Source organism: Leuresthes tenuis, unplaced genomic scaffold (genome assembly GCF_036924035.1).
Source record: "Leuresthes tenuis unplaced genomic scaffold, fLeuTen1.0.hap1 SCAF_19, whole genome shotgun sequence".
In the NCBI taxonomy this organism is placed as follows: Eukaryota; Metazoa; Chordata; class Actinopteri; order Atheriniformes; family Atherinopsidae; genus Leuresthes; species Leuresthes tenuis.
Window position 1 is genome coordinate 19,028,283 of NW_027325373.1, and position 24,064 is coordinate 19,052,346.

The 24,064-nt window shown below is 41.9% G+C and overlaps 1 protein-coding gene across 1 annotated transcript; it reads left to right on the forward strand.

Annotated features, from left to right (window-relative positions):
* jmy (junction mediating and regulatory protein, p53 cofactor) lies at positions 1-24,064 on the forward strand. The gene is made up of 10 exons (XM_072371900.1): positions 1-1,336; positions 8,346-8,519; positions 16,731-16,881; positions 17,217-17,386; positions 17,808-17,973; positions 18,440-18,630; positions 18,741-18,815; positions 19,629-19,721; positions 20,294-20,783; positions 21,392-24,064. The coding sequence occupies exons 1-10, from the start codon at positions 473-475 to the stop codon at positions 21,700-21,702; spliced, it is 2,685 nt and encodes an 894-aa protein (XP_072228001.1). The 5' UTR covers positions 1-472; the 3' UTR covers positions 21,703-24,064.

Sequence of the window (24,064 nt, forward strand, 5' to 3'; positions counted from 1 at the left end):
GTGCTTGTAAACAGAAGCTCACACGTGACACCGAGAGCGGAGCTGAGCCTAGTCGCGCGACTACATTGTCTGAACGGACAAAGAGCCCACACGGTGAGCTTGGGCATCGGGCAGGTGAGCCTCCAGGTGTTATGGCAACCGACGTTTTCTGTCGCAGTATGAAGCCGACTTTTGGCGTGTTATCTGAGCCAATTTGGCCGTTTGAACTCCATGTCTGAATCCCAAATCCGACCGCTCGGGGGGATAACGACATTAGCTGCGTTTTCGGCCGCTTGCACGCAGCTGGTAGTAGGTTTACAAAGCTGGAAAGCCTTTGTTTCAACTCTTAATTTAGCTGGTGGGTCTTTCCGCTGTTTTTTTTTAGCTCGCGTTAGCAGCCGTTAGCTCGCAGTAGCGTTTAGACTCGACGTCAGAGGAGATTTTTTTTTCTCGCCAACGGTAATCTACGTGTCGTGTTTACTGGCTGGATGAAATGTCATTCGCCATGGAGGATAACTTGGAGTCCGGATGGGTGTCAGTCCGGCCCAAAGTGTTCGACGAAAAAGAGAGACATAAATTTGTTTTCATCGTGGCCTGGAATGACGTCGAGGGAAAGTTCGCCATAACCTGCCACAACAGAACCATACAGAGACGAAGCACTTTTCTGGACGTCGACTGTAGCCCTGCCGCTGTGCTTTCTGTCCCTGCCGCTGAAAAACAAGCAAAGAGTCCAGCCAAAGAGAAGAAAAATGAAGTCTGCCAAGCGGGTAAAGTTAGCCCACACTCGGTCCCCAAAGCAAAAGCCACAACAGATGCAAACGTTGGAGACAAAAAGGCTACGAAAGACCGTAGTTTAAATGCATTCGAGTGTGTTAGTCACACATTTGGGTCTTGGGATATTGTGACACCGAAAGTGATGGATATCGAGATCTTGGACCCCGTGGATGTCCCGCCGTCTCTGGATGAAGCAGACCCAGCGGACGGTGATACCGGCGAGCATGAGGACTTCAGCTGGGCCGGGCTGTTCTCCTTCCAGGACCTGAGGACGGTCCACCACCAGCTCTGCGCCGTCAACTCGGATCTGGAGCCGTGTCTCCCCTCGTTCCCGGAGGAGCAGTCCGGCGTATGGACGGTGCTTTTCGGCGCCCCCGGGATGTCGCAGCGGGAGACGGACTCGCTGTGCTACCAGCTGCAGGTGTACCTGGGACATGCCCTCGACACCTGCGGCTGGAAGATCCTCTCACAGGTGCTTTTCTCCGAGAGCGACGACACGGAGGAGTACTACGAGAGCCTGAATGAGCTGAGGCAGAAAGGCTATGAGGATGCTCTGGAGGCGGCCAAAAGACGGATGCAAGAGGTGAAGTACTTTTTATTGTAATTTACCTTCAAGATAATGTATTTATCTTTTGTAACTTAATGTTGTGCGTTTATAAAATACAAGCTGCACGCTTTAATGACAGCTTTGCATTGGATCACAACTGTGGCTCATGGTCTGCTGATTCTCCTCCTCTTCCTTTGTCCCCCCCCTGTGATCTACCATCTGTTGCCTCACGTTCACAGACTGGTAATATGATCTGCTCTGGCCAGACATCACACTCCAGTTGGCTGAATAGTTTGAAGGGAGTTGCATAGAAACACAGAACAAATGGAGGTGGAGTTACAGAGTGATGTGTCACCACAGCTGTTGAGTTGGTTTCTGCATTATCCTACACAGTTAAAGACTTGTGTGCATATAAGGAGCCACTGTATTTGCATTTTAATATTATCAAGCTGCTAGAAGACTGCGGATTCTCCTATAAAGTCTAAGAAAGATCACCGACTGTCAGACAAGTCCTTGATTTTCACAGTTTTGTTCAGCTGGTTGATGCATGAACATGAAGAAATTATGTTATGACAGAAGAATTTACTTGTTTCTATGTGACAGCCATCTTCAGTCACTTATCTCTGGATTGTGACTTATTTATTACAGATTGTCCTCTGCAACAGGCCTAAACTAGTTTATAAAATCTACCTGGACTGCTCCCAACATTTATTTTCATTACCTCCTAATCCTAATTCTTAATGAATGCCTTATTTATTCACAGAAATCTAAACGCTGCATCCTCAGATGTTTCTTTCTTTCTAAATTAACCATCAAGCACAGAGGAAGCTACAGCTCCACAACTGCAATTTGTAAATTTGACACCTTCTATGGTGGATAGGTGCAATAACTGTAGATTTCTCATGCTTAGTTAGTTTTATTATTGTTTGTATATTCTATTCTTTTTTTCATATTCTTTAAATGGGTGCAGCTGTAACAAATGAATCAACCTGGGGATCTAATTCTGATGATTTGAGAGGGTGGGAAAATACTTAAAAGCAAAGATGATAAGAGAAGTTGGGTGATATTTCTGGTTCTGAAATTGGCTCAAATGATTCACTGTGGTAAAGCTGAAGCTCTTGGTCAGCTAGTCAAATTGTTCTTTAATGAATTTTTCCAGAGCTCTTCTTAAATTCAGTGTTGCTTCCCCTTTTAGTGACCAAAGCCTCTCTAATCAATCAGTGAGCTGCAGTGATTTCAGGTCTCTACACTAGAAAAACCAAAACGTGACTCTTTAAAAAAAAAAAAGTCTGATATTACACAAAACTAATGTGGTTGGACTTCAGAATACTCCTACATGTATATTATACCCATTGAACAAATGGTCCTAGGTGCTCGGCACATGCTCAAGCTCTATCTTTTTCTTTTTTTTAAAATAAAACGTGTATATATTATATTGAGATATGTACAAATTCCTAACAAAGTATCTGTCATTTACGTATTTTTGTTATATTTGTTGTCAGATGGCTAAAAGCATCAGGAATTGTGTGATCTCACGGGTGTTTAAAGCATTTCCAGGTGGTCGCTCTGCTCTAATAAAATCCTAATTTTGCATGGTTTGACAAAAGTAGCCCTTAGGGAAACTTTAAGATGTCTGTGAAGTGAATTCAGCTGTAAACAAATTAAGTTAGGACCTGGATGTGTTGAATAAGCTGCAAGTACAGCTTGACTCAAGTTTTCAGGTAAATAATGTCATTGAATGTCAGTCACAATAGTTCTACATAGATAAACTGTCAGTAACTGTCCTGCATTTATTTAATTTTAGGCTGTACTAGCAAATGATGGCATTTTTTCCCTCTGTGGCATGTTTATCATGTCAACGATTAATAATCTCTGACAGATCGTGGCTGTTTTAGGGCGACATGGTTTAAGTTTGCTGCTGATTTCCTCCACATTTAGAAGAATTGGTCAGTAATGTAGACAAAGACACGTTAAAGCTTAGAGATCACGTGACGTTTGCGGCTGCCCAACAACATTTAACTTCATGGGCGATGTTGTTTCTCCATCACAGTTTGAATCCTTCGGTCCAGAATCGGTGGGTCTGTCTGGTTCCATTTACTTGTTATTGATTTCTTCCAAGATTTTAGCCAAAAATGTATCTTTCCCCAGTAGATATCCATCTGAAAGGTTACCAGAGACATTCAAAAGCAAATTATAACCCAGGATTTTTTCCCAGCTCACCATTTATGTCTTTCCAAAAAAGTTTTATCTTTGGACTCATCCAAAATACATGACTATGGTTGACATTAGTGATTCTTCTGGAGTTTTAGTGGTACATTCCTTCCCATTTTTGTTAGTTTGTGTGAAACCACTGTCAGGATTGTGTGTGGAGTCAGTCATTTTCACATAGTAAAACAAGACATAATCCAAATTAATAAGAAAGCATAAATGATTAACATTGCCTGGTTCTACTTTTTATAAACATCTATTTGCTTCATTGTAGTTTTAAGCTCATTGTAGATTTAATATCTTTTTTTTAAAAAAATTTGATTTTGGATTTCTGAAAACAACATAGAAAAAGAGTCCAGTCCAGATTGACAAATGGATACAGGCAGTTTGGACTATTTTACAAAGCAGAGAGTTATCAGTTAGATGCCGCCTTCGTCATAGGACAGAGACATTGGAGATGTTTTTAAATAATTTAGTCTAACACAGGATAACACTAAATCAGAAGGCCACCACAGTGGAACGTAATCCAGTTTGACCCCCACCTGCAAAAAAAAAAGAGAGAAAAAAAAGACACCACCTCTCTGAGACAGTGTTGGCAATATTTACCCTATTTTATTGGCTTGCACAGCTTCCATTTTCCAGGTCAGCAAGTCTATAATTAATAAAGCCTGACTCTAAGCAATATGGCACACAGAGTGCTGACCTGGTCCTGACACTTTAAAGGTTATGGTTTAGTTCCTTTGAAAAATAAATGGGACAGAATGTAAGATCAAAGTTGATCTACATTTAACATGCAGTAATGTGGCATTTTAAAGTAATTACAATGAATGATTTGATCATTCTGGAAATTATTTAAGGTAAAAAAAAGATGCCAAGAGTGATTGAATTTGTCCTGGTTGTTTGGTTTGTGTGGAGCAGCTGCAGACTTACAATCACTGCTGTGCTCTTATCACCACTAACACTGATATACAGGCTCTGCGTCCAGACCCCGTCCTTAAAGATAAGTGAGCCAAAAATGCAGAAAGATTGACTTGTGGTTAGAAACCCAGCGGATGTAATGTCAATCATTGATCAGAAACACTTTGCCAGTGCGTCTTTATCTGTAACCTGTTGTTAAATTAAACCAGGCTGGCAGCTTGTCTACAGTAAACCTCACACATCGCAAGCTGATTGTTAGATTTGAGTTGCTTTATTGGGCCCTTTGTTGTTTTCTGATTGTGATGTAGAGCTTTTAAAATTTGATGCACCATTAATTGATTCGTCTGAAGGTTTGAAACTCTACAGTGTCAGAATCATTTAGCCACACATCTCCTAGAAGATGAAGAAAACCATATTTATGTTCATAACATGACATAACATAGCATTCTGTTTAGTTAAATATCTAAAAAATGGATAATGAGCTGATGGTTTAATCACTGTTTATGTAAGGATGGCAGATGAAAGCATTTTTGGAGCTTTGGATGACACCGTGTTAAGATAACTGTACTTAAAAATCACAATATTATTTGCTTAAATGTGGTTTAACAAGTTGGATCTTTAGCTGAGTCGAATGAAGAACATTTTAACAAAGGAAACAGTCTCTGGGTTTGTTTTGATAGAGTGACCTCACACAGAGATGCTTATCTGGCATGTTGCATTTTTTACATTCTTGACACATCATCTTTTCTTATTTTGAGAAAATTCGAGCTTGAAATTCGCCGTTTGGTTCGGATCCTTTTTAATATTTCACTTGTTTGAACCACAAAGATCTGACGGTAGGTCGGACATTAATGTGTAAAAATGACTCAGCTTTTCTGTTTCCCACAGGGGAAATGTCAGGCTCCACGTGTTGGTCTGGGCTCACTTTGGCTTGGGTTTGTGATGTCATGATGATGCAGCTGTGGGATCAGTCTGCCATACAGTCGCTTCATATGACGGCTTGTCTTCATCACCTCGTTCACGTTAGAATAACTATTTGTATTTAGTCATCTTATGTATTTGGTCATCTCTCGCTGGTGTCAGACAATCTATGTCGAGCTGAATCAGAAGAGCTATTAGTTTGATATGTAGCTATTTTATCACATTTCCTGTGTCAATAAGCTATTTCTATATTTCTGTCCAGGTACTCCCTGAAAACAGAAGAATCTTAAATTATAGGCCTAGTAAAGTTATATATAAAGAGCGTGTTGTCAGTTATAGCGCTGCACGTATGTTCATGTTGTAAAAGTGTCCTTAAATCACTCATGATCAACAGCGTGAACACTCAAAGGCATTTTATACTGAAAATGGATCAAACTATTAACTGATGTGTAAGATAGTTGCTCTAAATGCACGCACATGTTGATACTGTTGTGAATTTATCAATGAATGTTCTTCCTTTCTCGAGGTCTCTTTGTCTCGGTTGTGTTGATTCACGAGTCAATGGCATGTTTCCCTTTTTTTTTAACCTCTTTAAAGTTCTGCTCACATGGCAGAATAAGTGTGCACTTTCTGTGCGATATCTCAATTAAAAGGCAGAGGAGAAAACTACTTTGCTCAGACAGAAATGATTTATGACTGACAGAAGTTAGACTTGATGATAGGCCTGGATTGACTGTACTATCACCAGGAATGTCCTGTAATTATGTACTCTTTGCACATTGGAGGGTTGCATTGTTAAAATAAACGGGTAACAGGAATAAAATTAGATAATGTCTGTCTTAATAACAAGAGTACAACACCATGTTTCCAATAAGCCCAATTTGTTAAGAGATGTGATTATGCATCCAGACTTAAGTTTCAATGTATCTTTTGTTGTCTTAGTGCTATTTTCAGTTAAATATGGGCCTTAAATGATTGGAGAACCACTGCTTAGTGTTATTTTTTTTAAACATTTTAAACGGCCTCCTTACCCTTTGAAACCGGGGTCATTAAACTCTCCTCCTCATGTACGTGCAAATTACATTTTTTCTTAGAGTAGAAGTAGCTTAGCTTAGCGTAGCCTGTGCCCAGGCAGGAGTTGGGTCATTTAGCTCAGGGTTTTTTTTATGAAGGGGGTGTTTGGTTGGCAGGGAGAGCCAGAGCCAACGTAAACAGAAGCAGCAGTGTTGGAGCTGAATCGTGTAGTGTCTCCATCATGGAGGGCTTAGGAAAATCAGCCTGGAGTTGGTATAACGGTCTCCATTCATATCTGTCGCTCTGTGCAGAAAGAGGAGCACTTTATCCCTCACTTTGGATGACGTTTGGGTGGTGGCAGAGTTAAATATCATCTGAGGCAGAAGTGAAGGAGGAGTATTGTGCTGTGTGAATTAGAGCTGCTGGTTTCTGAGAGGTGGGAAATGAATTGTGTTTTCAGTGAACAAAAGCCTGTTTCTAAAGAACAATGAACTGTCTGTGGATAGTTGGACTAATGGCGCCAATCTATTCTCCTTGTACTACACTCAATAATGTATTTAATGGCATAATTCCTGACCAAACGCACTAATCGTGCTCACAGGGTCTTTCTCACCATTTACTCTTGCTCGTTGGTCTTTAAGAGACCTTTTTGTTTAGGACTGATTGATCTTCCCTCGGTCTGTTTATAAAGACACTTTGCAGAAATGTCCTCTCTCAACACACATTTTAACTCTAAGGCAGGAATAAGAAGACTACTGTTGGCATGTTCACTTTTTAAGTACGTGTTTGCATGTTATCTCATGTATTCTGTGTTTGTGTCAGTTGTGCATGTCCTCAGAAATGAACAATAGTTGTCTCAAGAAGCAAGATGGAGGTGACTGAATTGACTGATTATCCAACGTCCTTGATTTAAGGGCTTTGAATACCAGCTAGAATACAGCTTTTTTTTTTTTTCTGCTGATCATAACAACAGCCAGATGCCAGCCTCCTTTATCGTCTCCACGTTTGTGGTTTACATCCTTTTGAATTAAGAAGTTCTGTATGGTCTGAGCTGGCTGTTGTGCTCCCTTCGTGGTGTAGATATGTAAACAATTACACTGACAATGGAGTCAAGTTAGAAAGCAAGTATGTTCTCTTCTTAAAACACCCAGATAATGTAGTTAAAGTCGAATTACTCCTGACTGTGTATGTTCAGTGGGACACAAACTCTACATGCCACACAGTTCTTGAGTAACAGACGAAGCTGCTACACAGAAGAAGAAGAAGCCGGTAATAATAAGGAATAGCATCTCATTTGTACAAAAATAAGTATACAGCACATATTAAATGTACAGAGATGTATGGCTCTTCAATTCCCTACTTAACCTTGTACTAATCTGCTGCCAGCTGGGTTTATCAGTTGTTTTGGTCTGTGTTTTATTAGGTTAGCTGAAAAAAGCCCAACATTAACAAGCTGAAATGAGTCATGTCGCCACCTATAATACACTTGGATTGATAAACACTTGGATGGACGTTACTGTACAGTTAAATATGAGGTAAAATTTTTCTAATGTTGCATATGAATAGTATATCTGGAAAACGATTAAAACCAGGATGCTGTTGTTGATTCATGTCAACACAATCTTGATGCTGTGAAGCCTCTACACAGCTGAAAACGCTCCTCAACAGGCACGTTTCAGCCCTGCCAAAAAGCACGGCTGCAGATGATTGTTTTTATGCTTTGCTGATATGCTCGCAAAATACTTTCTAAATTACTCGTTTTGGCTCACAACAGTCCGAAAGCCCAGAATGGGGAGTTCACTCTCACCGAAGGCTGAAAAAAACCAAGAAATATTTCCATGAAAACTGTTGTTGATTGACTATTTATTCAAATGACTATTTCAAGCCTTCATTTTGAAAGATTTTAAGGTTTCTGTGGAAACCATGACGTCAGCGTTTCACACTTCGGATGTCTCCATTAACACGTTATTATTTGAATTCTCAGGTGTTGGACAAACACAAAGTCATGGACAGCATGGTGGAGCTGCTGCAGGTGTACCCAGAGGAGGACGAGGCGTACGGAGACCTGATGGAGGCGACGACTCAGCTCTACCACTACCTGCTTCAGCCCTTCAGGGACATCAGGGAATTGGCAACTTTGCGTCGACAGCAGATTAAGGTAATGCACACAAGCACACAGAAACAAATGCCATCTGTTTTAGAGCTTGATTTAAGTAGGTTTATATGTCGCTGTAGCCAGCTTACTGCTCCTGTCCTGGAGGACCGTTTGACGTGTGCCTCTCAAAAACAGTTTATTCCACTAGTTATGGTGCTTGGTTAGTTGGTTAGAAATTATCCCTGACCCTGCTTGATTGAGCATACTCTCATAAATCCACTGATGTGACACTAACCGAGTTGCTCAGGCTTGTGCAGTAGTGCTGATGATGGTAGAGTAGAGGACAGAGGATCAGCAAGAGAGGTTTTTTTTCCTTGCCCAGGGCAGATTAACGACCAGCCTAAGCATTATTACAGCAGCCACTAAACCACTCAGTAATTCTGCAGCATCAGCACACTTCTGTTTTCCACCCTTTATTTTTTTTTTTCTACTCTCCTTGTTGCCTTTCCTCATTTAAGGCTTGAAAAGGGAGTTAAGTCTTCTGTCTCACAGCCGTCACAGAGCTGGATTAAACATGTCTGGGTTGGTCAACAGGCCTCAGCCCTGCTTGTTCAGGAGTGGAGGAGCATCAGTAGATAAACTGTGATTAGATGGAACAGAACGATGGGTAAATGCATTCATTTTATTGTCTAACGACCAATGAAATTGCAGTCGTATGTTGATAAAATGTGAGTTGGATTCATATCTGAAGAGAATTTCTTTCCCGTCCTCCGACCTGTTCACCAAGGACCGGATGATAAATATTATCACAGTATTATTTTCCTCGTCGATCCATCTTTATCAGAGTATAGAATTTGCTTATACTGATGGTGTGTGTGTGTGTGTGTGTGTGTGTGTAATGACCTAGTTTACAGCTGTATTCTATACAAAAGCAATACAATGCTCTTATATTTCTTCTTTCATTAACATTCTAATCAGCTGCCATGCTGCTGCTCTCACTCTCTGTCACTGTTATCCTTGTTGATATGATCTCAGTATTACTTTCTATCCATTTTCAGAGCGCTTTGGAGCGGTGAAAGCTCTTCCTTAAAGGTTATTTAAGTTACCTGAATGTGTAACTCGACAATCGTTCGTGTATCTGTGCACATGGAGGGGAGGGACGGCTGTAACATGAGTGCTTGTGGGCCATTCAGCTGAATGGATGCTCTACAGTAAAAGAAGATGTTTTTATGCATGTATTTCACATCAGACTGATTGTCGTCGCATTTTCCTGTACTGCAGGACTATCGGCTGAAAATGCTTATCACAGAGATGGACACAAATTTAATTTCAGTACCGGTGGAGATATGCAAAAGCTTTGCGTTGTGGAATCGCACAAAAGCTCGTTTTCTTCTCCTGTTCACGCTAAACGTCCATCATTTTAACAAAATGATGGATAGCACGCGTAGTTTGTGCTGTAGAAAGGGGTTTTCAACCCTTGTGCTTTAAGTACCGGTTACAGTCTGTTTCACATTAGTTGATGATCTGCTACACATCCAGCAGGTCAGGCAGTGATGAAGATGAACCAGAATAAGACAAAAGTCTACTTCCTGGTGTGCGTTAGTGCCTTCTGTCGAGCTTTGTTGAGTTATGTTGTGCTGTTTAACTGGACAGATGCTGTCTCTGTGCCTTTTATTCCCTCTCATAGACGATTTCTGTCATTCACCCGCCGTTGTGAGTATTTTTCCTTCTCTTTCCTTCTGCATTCCTGACACAGCATGCTTATCCAGCATGTTGTCACTAACCAACACATGCGACCGTGTGTGTTTTTGTGTGTGTGGTTGTGGGTGGAGTTTATGACAGAGCATTATGAAGGAATTTGGGTTCTTGGGCGGGTGCTGATCTAAATAAAAACTTCTCACTGAATCACTAAAAATGTACAGCGTGCAGAAAGCAGAAGTCTGGATGATCAACACCACGTTAGTCTAAAAGCTCCAAACACACACTGAGACACACTGTTGGACTGTGTGACATGTTACAGTGAACACTGTAGTTTATTTATACTCAGCCCAGTAGACATGCACGTATACATCCAGCTACCAGAAATGCTCTTTCGTGTGCTCAATCTGGATTAATCCTTTCTTTAAATCGTATTTACTTCTGCTCAGCAAAGTTTCCCTAAAACTAGATTTAAATGTGTAGTGTCATATGCATTTATCACCAGCTTTTGATATCTTGTCAGTAGGAATAGATACATTTAGGATAACAAGCTACAGAGAGGCTAAATGTAACGTGAACTGTTGAAAGGGAGACTTTTGAATAATTGGTTTTGCTCCTTTTTGGCTTTTGTCGACTGTTAAACGGTTAAATCTGCAGATTGTTTTCTCACTTATTGTTAGCTATAAAGTTTCTATTAAAAGGATGCTTTTCAGTTGCATTCTGGGATTTGTAGGACGAGAGCTCTTTGATTTAAAGTTGGTAGTCTTTACCAGTTCATGAGGGTCCATGGGGGGCCCTCTCCTGAGCGGATTAGACTCCCAGAATAATCCACCAGATGAAGAAAATAAGCAGCAGAACCACATGTACGCTGGTTTTGAGGAGAGACTTTACATGCCTTCACTTTATAGTGCAGACAGATTACACGCCTTCACTTGCCCAGCTGACCCGAAACTAACAGACTAGTATCACCTTCTGTAAACTGTGACCCATATCTAAACTTCTGGTCTGTTTTAACAGGCTGTGAACAAATGTATCAACATAATTTGTTGATAACTTGGTCAAATGACAACTTCTCATGTGGATTTTAGATTAGATCTTCCAGCCTAATAGAACTGTGCTGGAGGCAGCATTGTTTATGAGGTCTTTTTGTACAAAAAATGCAGCACAATGTGAAAACCAACAAACTAAAAGTTGTGTGAAAGGAAAGCTTCTTCGAGAGGAACTTTTGCCCGAAGACCATTCTTTTCATTCTTCTGGTTTCTGGGACGTTTTTTGGATCAGCCTCTGAAGCTGAACTCCGTGTGATACCAGAGTTTCCCAGCTTTGCCACCTGCTACCCTCAGGGCGATTCAACGGCTGAAAACAGAGCTGCATGCAAATGAATGCAGGATGCAGGCACAGGGAGTTGGTTTCTTGCAAACTGATGAGTCAGGGGCTCATGGGAAGGAGAGCTAGTCAGGAATTAGCACACAGTGTACTGGCATTTACATCCAGTTTGCATCCTTTTTGGTTTTGTAAAGGCTGGGTGGAAAAGACCAAAGCAGATAGGTGTCAGTTGCTGTGAATTCACATGACTGTGCTTCAAACTACAAGCTAGACTTTTCTGAGGAATTAAACAGTTCAGAGAATATACTGATAAAAGAATAATGATTATTTTGTTGCTTGATTTGAATATTTCTCCAGTCAATTAACTATTTAGACCATAAGATGATAGAAAACCATAAAATACTTGCATAAAAGGAGCTAAAATGTGGGAATGTTTGCCTTTTATCTTTGTTTCTGGTCGTTGTTCTTTATTATTCGCTTCTTTCCGGGTTGTTGCAGATATTTAAGCTTAACTGGATCTGTGAATGAAAGAGCAGATCCATCTGCTGGGGGGCTGGAGCCCATCCCAGCTGTATGAAAGAGCAGATGAACGGACGAATCGATGATCTGCTAAATGTTTCTGTATCTTAATGAACTGCGTTGCATTGTGGGATGAAACTGCCGGGGCGGTGTGGTGATGGTGTCGGAGGGCAACCATGAATTAAAAATGTGGTTTACACTAACATGTCCGAGGTCATTTGAGCTTCGATCACATGGTCCCTGACACACCTGCTGTACACCTTCTGTTCACCTTCTGTCAGGCAAATTTTACACAAATTTGAAAATGTTTCTTTAACGTGAAATGCAAATTGAGTCGTTCTCTGACCTGGATTGAGGTAAATTGCCTCCCTGAATGTTTATTTTTATTTGATTGCGTGATTAGGATGTACAGATGTAACTACGGCTGTGTTATTTAATCTGTTGTGACTCAGAAGGAGGCGCGTTGATGCCTGTCTCAGTTTCCAAATGTGTCGCTTAGGTCTTTGCTGTGGAGGCTCTGAGATCAGTCTTTGTAAGATATGGCCCCTCAGTTTCAGCCATCCCTCACAAAAAGGGTCTATTTTAACCTAATGAGATAAGGGCCACCAGGACTGTGTGCATGATGTAATCCCACCCATTACCCACAAGAAACTAGTCTCACCTCTATTTTAAGAGTCTGACACGTGTTTGTTTGTCGGACGTGTTAAGAGTCCTTTCCTTAGTCAGCCACTTCCTCTCAGTCTGTTTTTGTATACAGAGGAGTGGCAAAGTGGCAGCTGCGTGCTGATTTTAAAGAATATTCTTGTTCCACTGTGCAGCATGTTTGGGTTGTCATGTTAATGGAATCACAGTGGAGGAATAGTGGTGTAACAGGTTCATCTGTCCTCATTTCAGGTTTACACTGTATGACTGTGAGGAGATTGAGGTTAGAAAAAGGTGGAGATGACTCTCGCAGTGATATTTAGTTCTACTGTCCTGCTTTAAAGCAAATTAAAGGTTGTTTATTCGAAACAAGGAGCTCTGGAGCTATGCTCACCGCTGCTTCATTCGTGTGGCTGCAGGATTTAACAGGGAAAAGAGCAGGAGAATTTCTCAGTGACACATCCTTTGAGTTTGGATACTACTTTTATACAGAATTTATTTATCTTTCTGATAACTGAAAAAATTCAGAGGAGAAGGTGGTCCTTCATTGTGGCGCAGACCACATCTGAGGTGGCCTGAAGGGTCTTGTGTGCATTTACACTTTTGGATCGGATCATACAGGAAGTGCTAATACCAGAGTATTTTTCTATGTTGCCTGTTACCAAATATTAAAACTTTATTTCAAACATTCAGTATCATGCAAAAGTCTGAAGCCACCCTCGTGTCTTCAAAGCAGCCAGACTTTCTTCTAATCTTTTAAAGTGGCCTTGAGAAATAGTTCTTCAGGTTTCAAGTTTTTCTTTGGACTTCTGCTGTTTTTTCACTCAATTTCAGTCCACTTCTTTTAAATAAGCAATATTAAACTGTATGTTTAGACTCTTTGTTACCAGCAGCCTGTCACAAAGGCACATCATTTGTTCCCATTTCTTTAGTTTCATCGATGAAATACACCAAAGATAACACAGTTTTGCTCCAACAAGCTGATTCCCAAAGAGCTATTATCTGAAAACTTGGCATATCTCAGCATGGTGTGCAGTGTGTCCTTAAAACATTTGAGGAAACTGGACAAGTGGAGGACAAAAGAAGTGTCAGGCCTAAAAAACTATCTACAGCAGATGAACAGTATCTGAAAGTGATGTCCTTAAGAAAGAGGAAAAAATCCAGCAAAGACCTGAAACAGGACCTGAGAGATGCATCTGGACCTTCAGCTGATCCATCTACTGTTGGACCAAGCCTCATCAGAAATGGTCTCCATGGAAGGGTCGCTGTCAAGAAGCCATTCTTAAGGAAGGGAAACGGGGAGAAAAGGCTGAGCTATGCCAAATGACACAAGAAGTGGACTGAAAAGCAGGGACAAACGGGTCTTATGGAGGGATGAATCCTCCCCAGAGCCCGGACCTCAACATTATTGAAGCAGTGTGGGATCATCTGACAGAGAACGGAACAAAAGGCAGCCAACATCCAAAGAAGAGCTTTGGGATGTCCTTCAAGAAGCCTGGAGAACTATTCCTGAAGACTACTTAAAGAAATTACAGAAAGCTTGTCTAAGAGGGTTCAGGTGTTCTTTTCCATGAAGAGAGCAACATGCATAGAGATGAGGCAACAGATGTTTTTAAATGTCAGTGTCACCGGGTCTGACTGATCTGCCAAAGGCCAGTATTCAGTGTCATTTCATGCTCTGTGGGATTGGAAAACAAAAAAAAAAAACCCTGCTCTGTTTTCAGATGTGTCAACATATAGCTTTAGCTCTTTTAAATGAGTAACTAAACAGTTTCTCAGCTATACACAAACAATGAGACCATGAGTTTAATGCATTCAATTTCACTTTTTACCTCTCGTTCCTGAAAAGATTTTTCCCTCTGCCAGACTTTATCTTTCCTGGTCTCTGATGTAATCCCTCCACCCTTGCTCATTCCCGGTTTCACTCCCTGTGCTCGTGCCTCACGTGCAGACACTCACAAAACACAAAGCGGGTGTGCTGGTTAACGTGAATAAGGCCCTTTTGTGGTTTGTTGGTGATTGCTGTGGTTGTTTTTTGGAGCACCTACACACATCTGTTTTGCATTGATGTTCCTATCCAGCTGCATGTGCAGAGAGGCCCTTTATAGTCTGTGTACATTTTGTTCTATATACTTTCCTTATGGAGGAGGTTGTATTTCTCAGTCACCAGCCAGGACAGGGCTTCACGTGGCATGGGTTTCCCCTGATCTCACTTTTTTCCAGGGCCTGACACAAGTAGGTGAAAAATGACCTCATTGTTGGGTCATACACTATAAACTCTTTCCTGAGTGTATTCGCATGACTTTTCAAAGCTATCCTCCTTTGTATTGTTGTAGCAGCCTTGTAGGACACTGGGTTAGTGGAACTCTAAACAAACGCACACAGATTTGCCTCATTGTCAGCCCCACCTGCTGTAACTTACTGGTATTGTAGCGCAATGTGTGGATGGTTTCTACTGGATTCAGCATGGAGTGAAAAAGACAGCTGCAAATGCCAGGAATTTAGCTTAAAGAGGCAATAAGACACCTCGGTCTTTTACTTTAAGATACAGTGTGGTGTTGCATTTTAAAAAATTTTTTTTTTTATTGATTAACATTAACATTTGTTTATTGATTTTTAAGTGGCATAACTACGTCAAGAGGTGGCATTTCCAGAGTCAATTCAGTGTCAAGTATAATGAGTAAAAAAAAATAAGATAAAATAAAATCAGATAAGAAATAACTAATAGTTTACAAAATAATTACAAAAAACACAAACAAAACAACAACAAATGCATGGAACAAAACCTAAACACAAACTGGTCACCCACTGCTAAATAAAAGTTCAATATGTTCACTAAAAGAGAGATAGATAAAAAAAACATTCCCAGCATGCTACAAATTCACACAAGAAAAACTCTGTAGACAATCAGGGTGGCTACTCTGGAACAGCAGTAAAAGCCAATCCCTCAACATGTGCAAAAAATGGACCCCGAGTTTTACTAAACTTTATTAAAGTGTGCCATGTATCGAGCACCTAACTTTCTCCAACTTCACAAACTGAAGGATGTCCCTGATCCAAGAGGAGTGAGAAGGCGGCGCAGAGGACTTCCACCTCAATAAAACCAAATGTCTGGCCAATAAGGAGACAAAGGCTACAAAGTCGGCTTTATATTTAGGAAGCTGCAAAATAGAAGGTAGAACCCCAAACAAAGTGGTACGTGCTGTTGGATCAAATTGAACCTTTGTACAAACAGAAATAGAGTTAAACATCTGTGTCCAAAAATTGAATAGTGAAGGGCAAGACCAAAACATATGGACACGGGTGGTGCTGCATCTTAAAGTGCCATGGTCACGGTTGGAGTGCTGTACCCAGGTTGGGGATGAGGTTATGCCAGAAGTGAAGGAGTTTAAATGTTTCTGGATCGTGTTTACGGGTGGTAAGTTGTAGGAGGAGAGGAACAGACTGATTGCGGCTTAGTCGGGCGAAGCTTTTGATTTATGGGTCCATCTTCGTTCCAGCCCTCGCATATGGTCACAGGTCTGGGTAGTGAGCGTAAGAATGAGATCGTGGATACGAATGAGTTTCCTTCAGAGGGTGTCCAGGCTCAGTCTTAAAGATCGGGGGAGGAGTTCAATCATCAGAGCCACTGCTCCTCATCGGAGTAAGGAGTCAGCTGAGGTGGGTCGGGCATCTCATTGGGATGCTTCCTGGTTGCCTTCCTTTGGAGGTTTTTGGGCATGTCTGCCTGGACGAGCACGTGGGGCACACTGGTGGGATTGTTTATCCCCTCTGGCCTGGGAATGCCTCGGGATTCCCCTGGAGGAGCTGAGGAGGGTCTCTTGGGAGAGGGATGTCTCCTGGACCTGCTGCCTCCATGACCTGACCTGACCTGACCTGACCTGACCTTTTTGTATTACCTCTATAGCCTAAGAATGGCAGGTTAATGAGAGGAGAAACCAAATCATTTAACGTGTTGTGTATAATGAGGTGTTGATGACAGATGGGTGTAATTGTGTCTGAGAGAGGCCCTCGCTGTCAGACTGTGTGAAGCTGGCATCTGCTTTGAATGTCGAACCCGTTTTAACAACCTTCTCTGCCTCCCATCAGATCTCTTTGGAGACGGATCGTCTGGGTCCTCGTCGCGTAGAGAGCCTGAGGAAAGAGGATGAGGAGTGGCAGAAGAAGGCTCACGCTGCGGTGCTCTCCATTCAAGACCTGACTGTCAAGTTCTTTGAAACCACGGCTCGAGCTCAGAAAGGTAAACCAAGAAAATGTTGCACATTGTATTTGAGTAAATGTTAGTCACAAAAGTTCAAAAGTCAAAGGAAAAACAAATACTCCTCCAATCTCTGGCAAACTAACTGTTTAATCAGTTTAATCCTTAAAGCTCTCATCGGATTTTATACTCAGCAGGACTCATGAGTCCAAAGTGGCGACTGGAAATGTCCTTTTGTGTAAAAATACTCTGAAACTCAAAATTCTTCTTATAAAACGAGTATAACCTCACACTGAGAGCAAGTGGTGAAGTCGACTTTTGCTATGTCTTCTTAAAAAGATCATTTCTGACAGTCATGTGTGCTGTGTGTGTTGCAGCGCTGTATGAGCGGATGCGTGCAGATCAGAGGAAATTCGGAAAGTCGGCGTGGGCAGCAGCGGTCGAACGCATGGAGCGACTGCAGTATGCCGTTTCCAAAGAAACCCTGCAGCTCATGAGAGCCAAAGAAATCTGCCTCGAACAGAAGAAACACGGCTTGAAGGAGGAGGTAAAGTGCCAATGCTTCTCACAAGAAAATAGACTCTGAGGTGTATTTCTGATTTTTGACTTTGAGTTTAAAAAGGCAAGTAAAGGGCAAGATAATGGCTGTGTTGGAAAAATGACATCACGGCTCTGGCATCCTGAAATGGAGATAATAACATCCTGGTGTACAACAGTGGAAATGAGTCATTTGGAATGACTGTCAGGTCAAAGGTTACATGTGAAACGGAGCTGTGGATCATCTGTGTTGCTGTTCGGCACTCAGAAAGAACATGAGCTCTGCCTCAGGTTCTGTTCCTTCAGAGCCCACTTATACGAGAAACAAATCCACTGTCAGGTTGTGTTGTTGGAGAATCACCCAGCTCGTGGTGTTTGTCCTCAGGCTGTAAGAGAGTGATGTCATCGTAGGGCTGTGTTTTTGGTTTTAGATGCAGAGTCTGCAGGGTGGCGAGGATGCCATGCTGCGTCTGGACCAGCTGGAGGCGCTGTACTACGAGCTGCAGCTGCAGCTGTACGACGTCCAGGCCGAGGTCCTGCGCTGCGAGGAGCTGCTGCTCACTGCGCAGCTGCAGAGTCTGCGCAGGCAGATGACCGGTGAGCATCCATTTTGACGCGTTTCAGCAGTTTGTTTTCACGTCGCTCGGCGCGATCGAGTCTCGGCTGATCTGATGACGTCTGCTAGAAGAAGAGGCGTCTTCTTAATCTGTAAGAGATTTTAGGAGAAAAACGTCAAGTTTCCGCAACTGCTTTGTTGTTGAGCTCCAACTGTGAAACCGTGCAGATTAAATCATCATCAAGAGGCTGTAAATAGTTATAAAATCAAAGCTTTAGATCATTTCTTATTTCAGAAAGACACCGATGATGTTTCACTACCAGTCAGATCAAAGTGTGCATGAATCACTCCCTTATTTTACCTTCACTGTTTCCCACTTACATGGGTTGTTTTATGTATGAAATCAAAAGACAGTAAACCAAATGAGTAACTTAAATCTAGCATCAAATCTTCATCATACTCCGAAACAAGCAGCATTTCATCAAACCTATTCTCATGTTCTAACAGAGAGACAGGATGAGGTTGTGTATTATGATGCCTTTGAGAGCCCCGATGCCATGAAGGGTGTAGAAGACCCTGCAACCCCGCCGTCGCCCCTTAGAGATGAAGAACTCAGCTTCCTGCAGCAGAAGACCCGGCAGCTCGAGGCCCGGAGGGGCCGCATCACCGCCAAGAAAGTCTACCTCAAAAACAAGAAGGTGAGTCAGGCGCCTATATTGTTGTGGTTTAAAGATCCTGCTGGAAGACGAGTTGGTTTCTGTTGCAGCTGCAGGATGGTCCATCTCTTTATGTGCTTCCTCTTCTTTAGGAAATCTGTATTGTTAATCACAACCAGAAGATTCAACAGCGTCAAGGAAGCAACGCTGACTGCAACCCCCTGCAGGTACGTCACTTTTCTTATTTGAATTTCAAAGTGTTTTATTAGATAAAAGTCATTTCAGTTCGTATCAACATCTCTGAGCTTCTTTTTCATGTTGGTAATGAGAATAAGAGCTTGAGGTTGTTGTTTTTTCTTTTCTTTTCTTTTCCTAAATGCCATTATTGGCATAGTTTTTATGATAGGACACAATCCTTTGATTGATGTGGCCAGACTATGAGTTGATTTCTAGAGGTGCATCCATCACACTAAAGTGGGTTAATAGATGTGAGCCAAGTCTGGTGGATGTTACTGAACCACATCGTCCTCTTATAAGAGGGAACTTTCACCAAAAAGGTTGTTAACTGTGAGAAACTGATGTTTCCTTCTGGTTCTCTCATGTAAGCAGATATGAAGACTTTCTTAAAGAAAAAACAATGTTGTTAATCTTTTATTCTCACCTGAGGAGTCATCTGTGGGAAGTCTGAGCTCTGGTTGTTTTGCTGGGGTTTATCGACATGCCTGCATGGTTTGTAACGAGTGTCTGGAGGCAAACGCAGAACACAACCTAAATCACACGCACACCGAAGCTTGTTGCCTGGTGTCACGATGAAACGGCTTGTTTCAACTCGACTGTGCTTTGTTTCTGAAAAATGAGTATAAACTCCCAACATAAAGCCAAGTGAAAGCTGCATGCATGAAATCATGTGAATTACAGAATTGGATCAGTCCAAAAATACCCGGAATTACACATGAGTGTAACTTAGTTTGTTTACTGGTAACCCCATGAACCTGAAAACGGTCACACACGTGATGCGCTTATTTTGGTTCCTTTTGAAGGGGGCAGAACCTGAGGAAGATGAGGACAAGCGAAATGCCAGAGTGAGTCAGGAGAGGCAGAGGACTCTGGACAGACTTCGAAGTCTCAAACAGGTGAGAGCAGACGCGCTCCGTCAGCTGAGGTTCGACTCCACCTGGTGCTTCTGAAGAGGCTCACACAGGACGGGTGGTTTATATAAACTTATTAGTTTGATTTGATATTTTTTACAAACTCAATAACACAGTTTGTGCCAGTTTAGTGACGATGCGTTCAAGAAACACATTTCCCCAGTAAATATGTGTACTCGTCCCTGTTTCTCCTCATATTTGACTACATATCAACTTTTTCAAATAAGTTACGAGCATTAAATGCAGCAAACTAATAGGAATATTTAACCTGTATTTTTAACCCTACAGTGGTTGTGCGTCTCACAGATATGTTGCACCACCAGTTACAAGCAGACTTTTGATCAGGTTGTTTGATCCTGAAGGCAGAACCACCACAAAGGTTCCAGTACCCGCTGACATATTGATTCGTATAAACTGAACCAGTACGCTGTTGATAAACTCACTTCCACATTCTGGTGATGGTGACCAAAGGAGTTTGTTGTTTTTATTCCTGCGATCATCCAAACGCTCTTTTGCGCTGTACTCAGCAGTCGTGCTTTCCTGTTGTCTCCCCGCAGCGTTATCCAGGTCAGGTGACTCTGAGGTCCAGCCGACTGCGTCTGGGTCCGATTCACAGTCGGAGGCGAGCGGGGCAGCAGCCCGACACCCAGGCGGTTAGCGTTCAGACGGACTCCATCTCTGATCTCCCAGAACTCTCTGCTCCTCCTCTGCCTGACGCCTTCGGCTGCGACAGCGTGTCTCTACCAACTGTTGACCTGCAAAGTCTGGACGCTTCGCCGGCTTTCCTCTCGCTGCCTCCCCTCTCGACTTCTCCATCTATTCTCTCACTGCCTCCTCCCCCTCCTCCCCCTCCGCCTCCCCCGCCTCCTCCATCGCTTCCCCCTGCAGAGAATCCTACAGACGGCTCGGTGCGGCACCACATATGTGAGTCTGAATCCACCTCATTACCGCTGGCGCCGTTTTCCCCTCGATTCTTTGACAGCAGCCAGCTGTTGACAGCGAGGAAGAAGCTGAGGAAGACTGCTTCTCTGGACTCGTGGAGGAGAGGTGAGGGGGAGATGGTCGTGAGAACACATGTTGTTTGAAACATTTAAACACATTAATACATCCACAATGTTGCAAACTCCAGCATTACATTTTACACTGATTATACTCCTGGTAAACCTGATTAAGTAAGAGGAATAAAAGTCAAAATAAGATGAAATTAAATGATAATTTGGGTACAATTTGACCATAGATTGGATACATATTACTAGAATTAAGTTATATATATTTCCAATAGGTCTTCTCTGGTGGTGCATTCACTTGCATGTTTGCTGGGATCATTAAGGCAGAGAAGTGGTCTAATATGGTGTTTCTGACACATTCAGAGCTGTGTAGACTAAAAGAATTTAAGCATAGAAAACAAAAGATGCATTTTATTTCTTCCAAAAGGCTTTAGGATGCATTTCAAGTGTTTCACAACCCATTCATCTTATGAAAGAAGTGGTTCCTGAATGTGTGCAGAGGGATTACCGAATCAGAAGCCAGGATGTCCCATCTGTGAACACACTGCTGTTACAAATGGAGAAGAGTCGAGTTGAGCCATTCCATGCAAAGAAAAACTGAATGAACTCTTAAATAGTCTTGAACATTTGAGCCTTTTGTGTTTGCAGCGAGCTCGCCGATGGACGAGGTGCTGGCGTCTCTCAAACGGGGCAGTTTCCACCTGAGGAAGGCGGAGCTGCGCGTCCTGGGCCCCGACCCGGATGACGACAGCAACAACATCCTGGCTCAGATCCGACAGGGCGTCCGCCTGAAGAAAGTCCGCACCCGTCCGGAGCAGCAGCGTCACCCCAAGAGCTTCCCGCACTCGGCCGACGCTCTGACCCGCAGCATCCACGAGGCTCTGAGGAGAATCAAAGAGGCTTCGCCGGAGTCGGAGTCTGAGGACGAAGGCCTTCCCTGCACGGACTGGGAAAACTAACACGGTTTGTTTGAAGCCTTTTTTTACAAAAATGTGGAACCAAAACAAAGAAAAAAACAACCTGAGTCGAGCAGACAAGCCAGCGTCACCTGGAGACACCTCCGAACAAAAAACTTTCAACGTTTCTTTTCATGTGTGTGTTTTTAAAGACGGACCACTCATCTTTTTTTACGTGTTGCTGTGGCACTCTAGGCGAGGATACAACCTCTAACCTCTCGTTATGTCGGAGTCGTACTGTAGCTCGCTGTGATGGGTTTGTTTTAGGAAGAGCGCATCTTTACTGAATTTATTTACTGTACATGTTGACATTTTACTGCACAACAACCATTTACACCGCTTTGTTTTGGGCATGATAAACAGAACCTGTCGCAGACGGCGCCCTGCGGCAGGTTTGTGGAGCATTTTTGATTCTTAAAAACAGCAGAAAGGTCAGTATTTTGATAAAGTCTACGAAACATTCATGGCTCCTTTTTTTTAAGGTATAAACAATCTTCTCATGTAGCGATCATTCGTGGAAAATGGATTGATTAGCTGTAGTATTTTTGCTGTTACATCCCGATCGATCACTTTGACTAAACAGTGGCTGCGAATCACCGACATGAAGCCCGAATTTTAACATGTTTTCAAAGATTTATTTTTGTGAATGAAGCGTAAACTAGATTTCTGAAGGGTTTGGGGGAATTTGGATTTGAGCTGTAGGAAACCACGATGAGTATTGTTAAAATTTTTAACTGCAAGATGATTAATTGATCATTTGATATTAATTTAAGATGCTTTGAAACAAGTGTTTGACATGCCTGATGGCAGGGTTTCGTTGATGCTTTGCCTCCCTCTGCTGGCAGCCTCTCTACACCGTGGTCATTTTTATTTTGTGGAGCCTCTTTGTTGTTTTTATTGTTGAGTTTTTTCTTTTCCACTGCCTTTATCCCCTCCCCCCCCATGTTTCTTCCATTTTTGGATTTTGTGTTGAAGTTCGTGTGTGAGTGTGATTTTAGCTTAAAAAAAGAAAAAACGCGCGCATTTGTTTGTTTTTGACGAGTCATGCATTGATCACTGTGGCTTAATTCAAATCGATCTGCTTTTTCTAATTTCTTACTCACTGGCAGTTTGGTGAGAGGATCAATACCACTGTTGTGTTTGTTGAATAGGATTTAACATGATATTAGCTTAGCTTAGCATAAAGACACAAAACGGAGGGAAACGGCTAGCCTGCCTGGAGGAAAATCGTAAAAAAAATCTGCGTAAACAGCACCTTTTTGTAGTAAAACTCATCAAAGTGCAGCTTGAAATTGAGCTAACGTCTGAGGGGTGCTCATGCCAGTTTGTGCCAAACCATCATTTACTCCTGAATATGTTTACAAACCCTCAAAACTTGCAAAGATGCAAAGAGTTTAGCCTGTTTACAAGCTGTGCCTCAGTTGTTGTGTCAAAGACCAGGTGGACTGGCCTCTTTTTGATACAGTTTTTCTATTGTTTTTATGCAGATTGACTTCGAATCATCACATTTTTAAGGTTTCCGAGCGACGAATTTGTAGCTGTTGGTACAGCCGATGTTGCACAGCAGTCAGAAACCAATAAAGACGAAGTAAACAACCATAAACCTGTTAAGAAATCACAAACACGATGGGTATAATCACTTTTTCTTCATGATCACAGTAACTCACTTATCATTGTCGCTACTTTCAAAGTGACAGAGGAATCATGAATTATATTTATATACTCAAATTTAGCTGTTAGTGGAGCAGCGTTAAACTTTTTATTTAGACCATAACATCACAGCTTACACAATTTGTTCTGACACCACAAAACGCAGAGCTGGCTGTTCATATCAGATTTAACTCTTTATGCTAAGCTATTTCCTACAGAAAACTGTTTAATTAGCAGAGTAACTGCAGCCGAAGACTCAGTAACAGACTGCTGCTAAGTGTTCAAATCCCACAGTTCCTCCTCATCCTCAGATGTGTGTGCAGATGTGTTTGAGTTTTGCTTTATTCACGTCTTCGTTTGCAGAATCCAGATTTTCTTTCGGCTCATCGCCAGTTTTACCACCTTATGCATGTGACAGGTTTGAGGACAAACCCATCACAACAACGTACGTGCAATAATGAAGATGGAAAGAAAAGTCATTTTATGGATTATACTGTACTGAAATGTAAATGATGAAAAATGTATCCGCATGCCTAAATGTATTGAAGTATTTATTGAAAATGTCATATTTTAAATTTTTTTTTTAAAGCATACAAATGTAAATGTACTTTATAAAGTTTTCTCTTCGTTTCCCTATCATGACATTCCTCTCTGCTTTATATACCCATGTATATTTTTTCCTTTGAAATTAAAGCACCAAAATGTTGTCTTTGAA

Bases quoted from the DNA above. Each gene is read 5' to 3' on its own strand.
- jmy (XM_072371900.1), top strand. From the start codon at position 473: ATGTCATTCGCCATGGAGGATAACTTGGAGTCCGGATGGGTGTCAGTC. The intron at 17,387-17,807 runs GTAAAGTGCCAA...TTTTGGTTTTAG, and splicing joins AACACGGCTTGAAGGAGGAG to ATGCAGAGTCTGCAGGGTGG. The intron at 20,784-21,391 runs GTGAGGGGGAGA...TTGTGTTTGCAG, and splicing joins TCTGGACTCGTGGAGGAGAG to CGAGCTCGCCGATGGACGAG.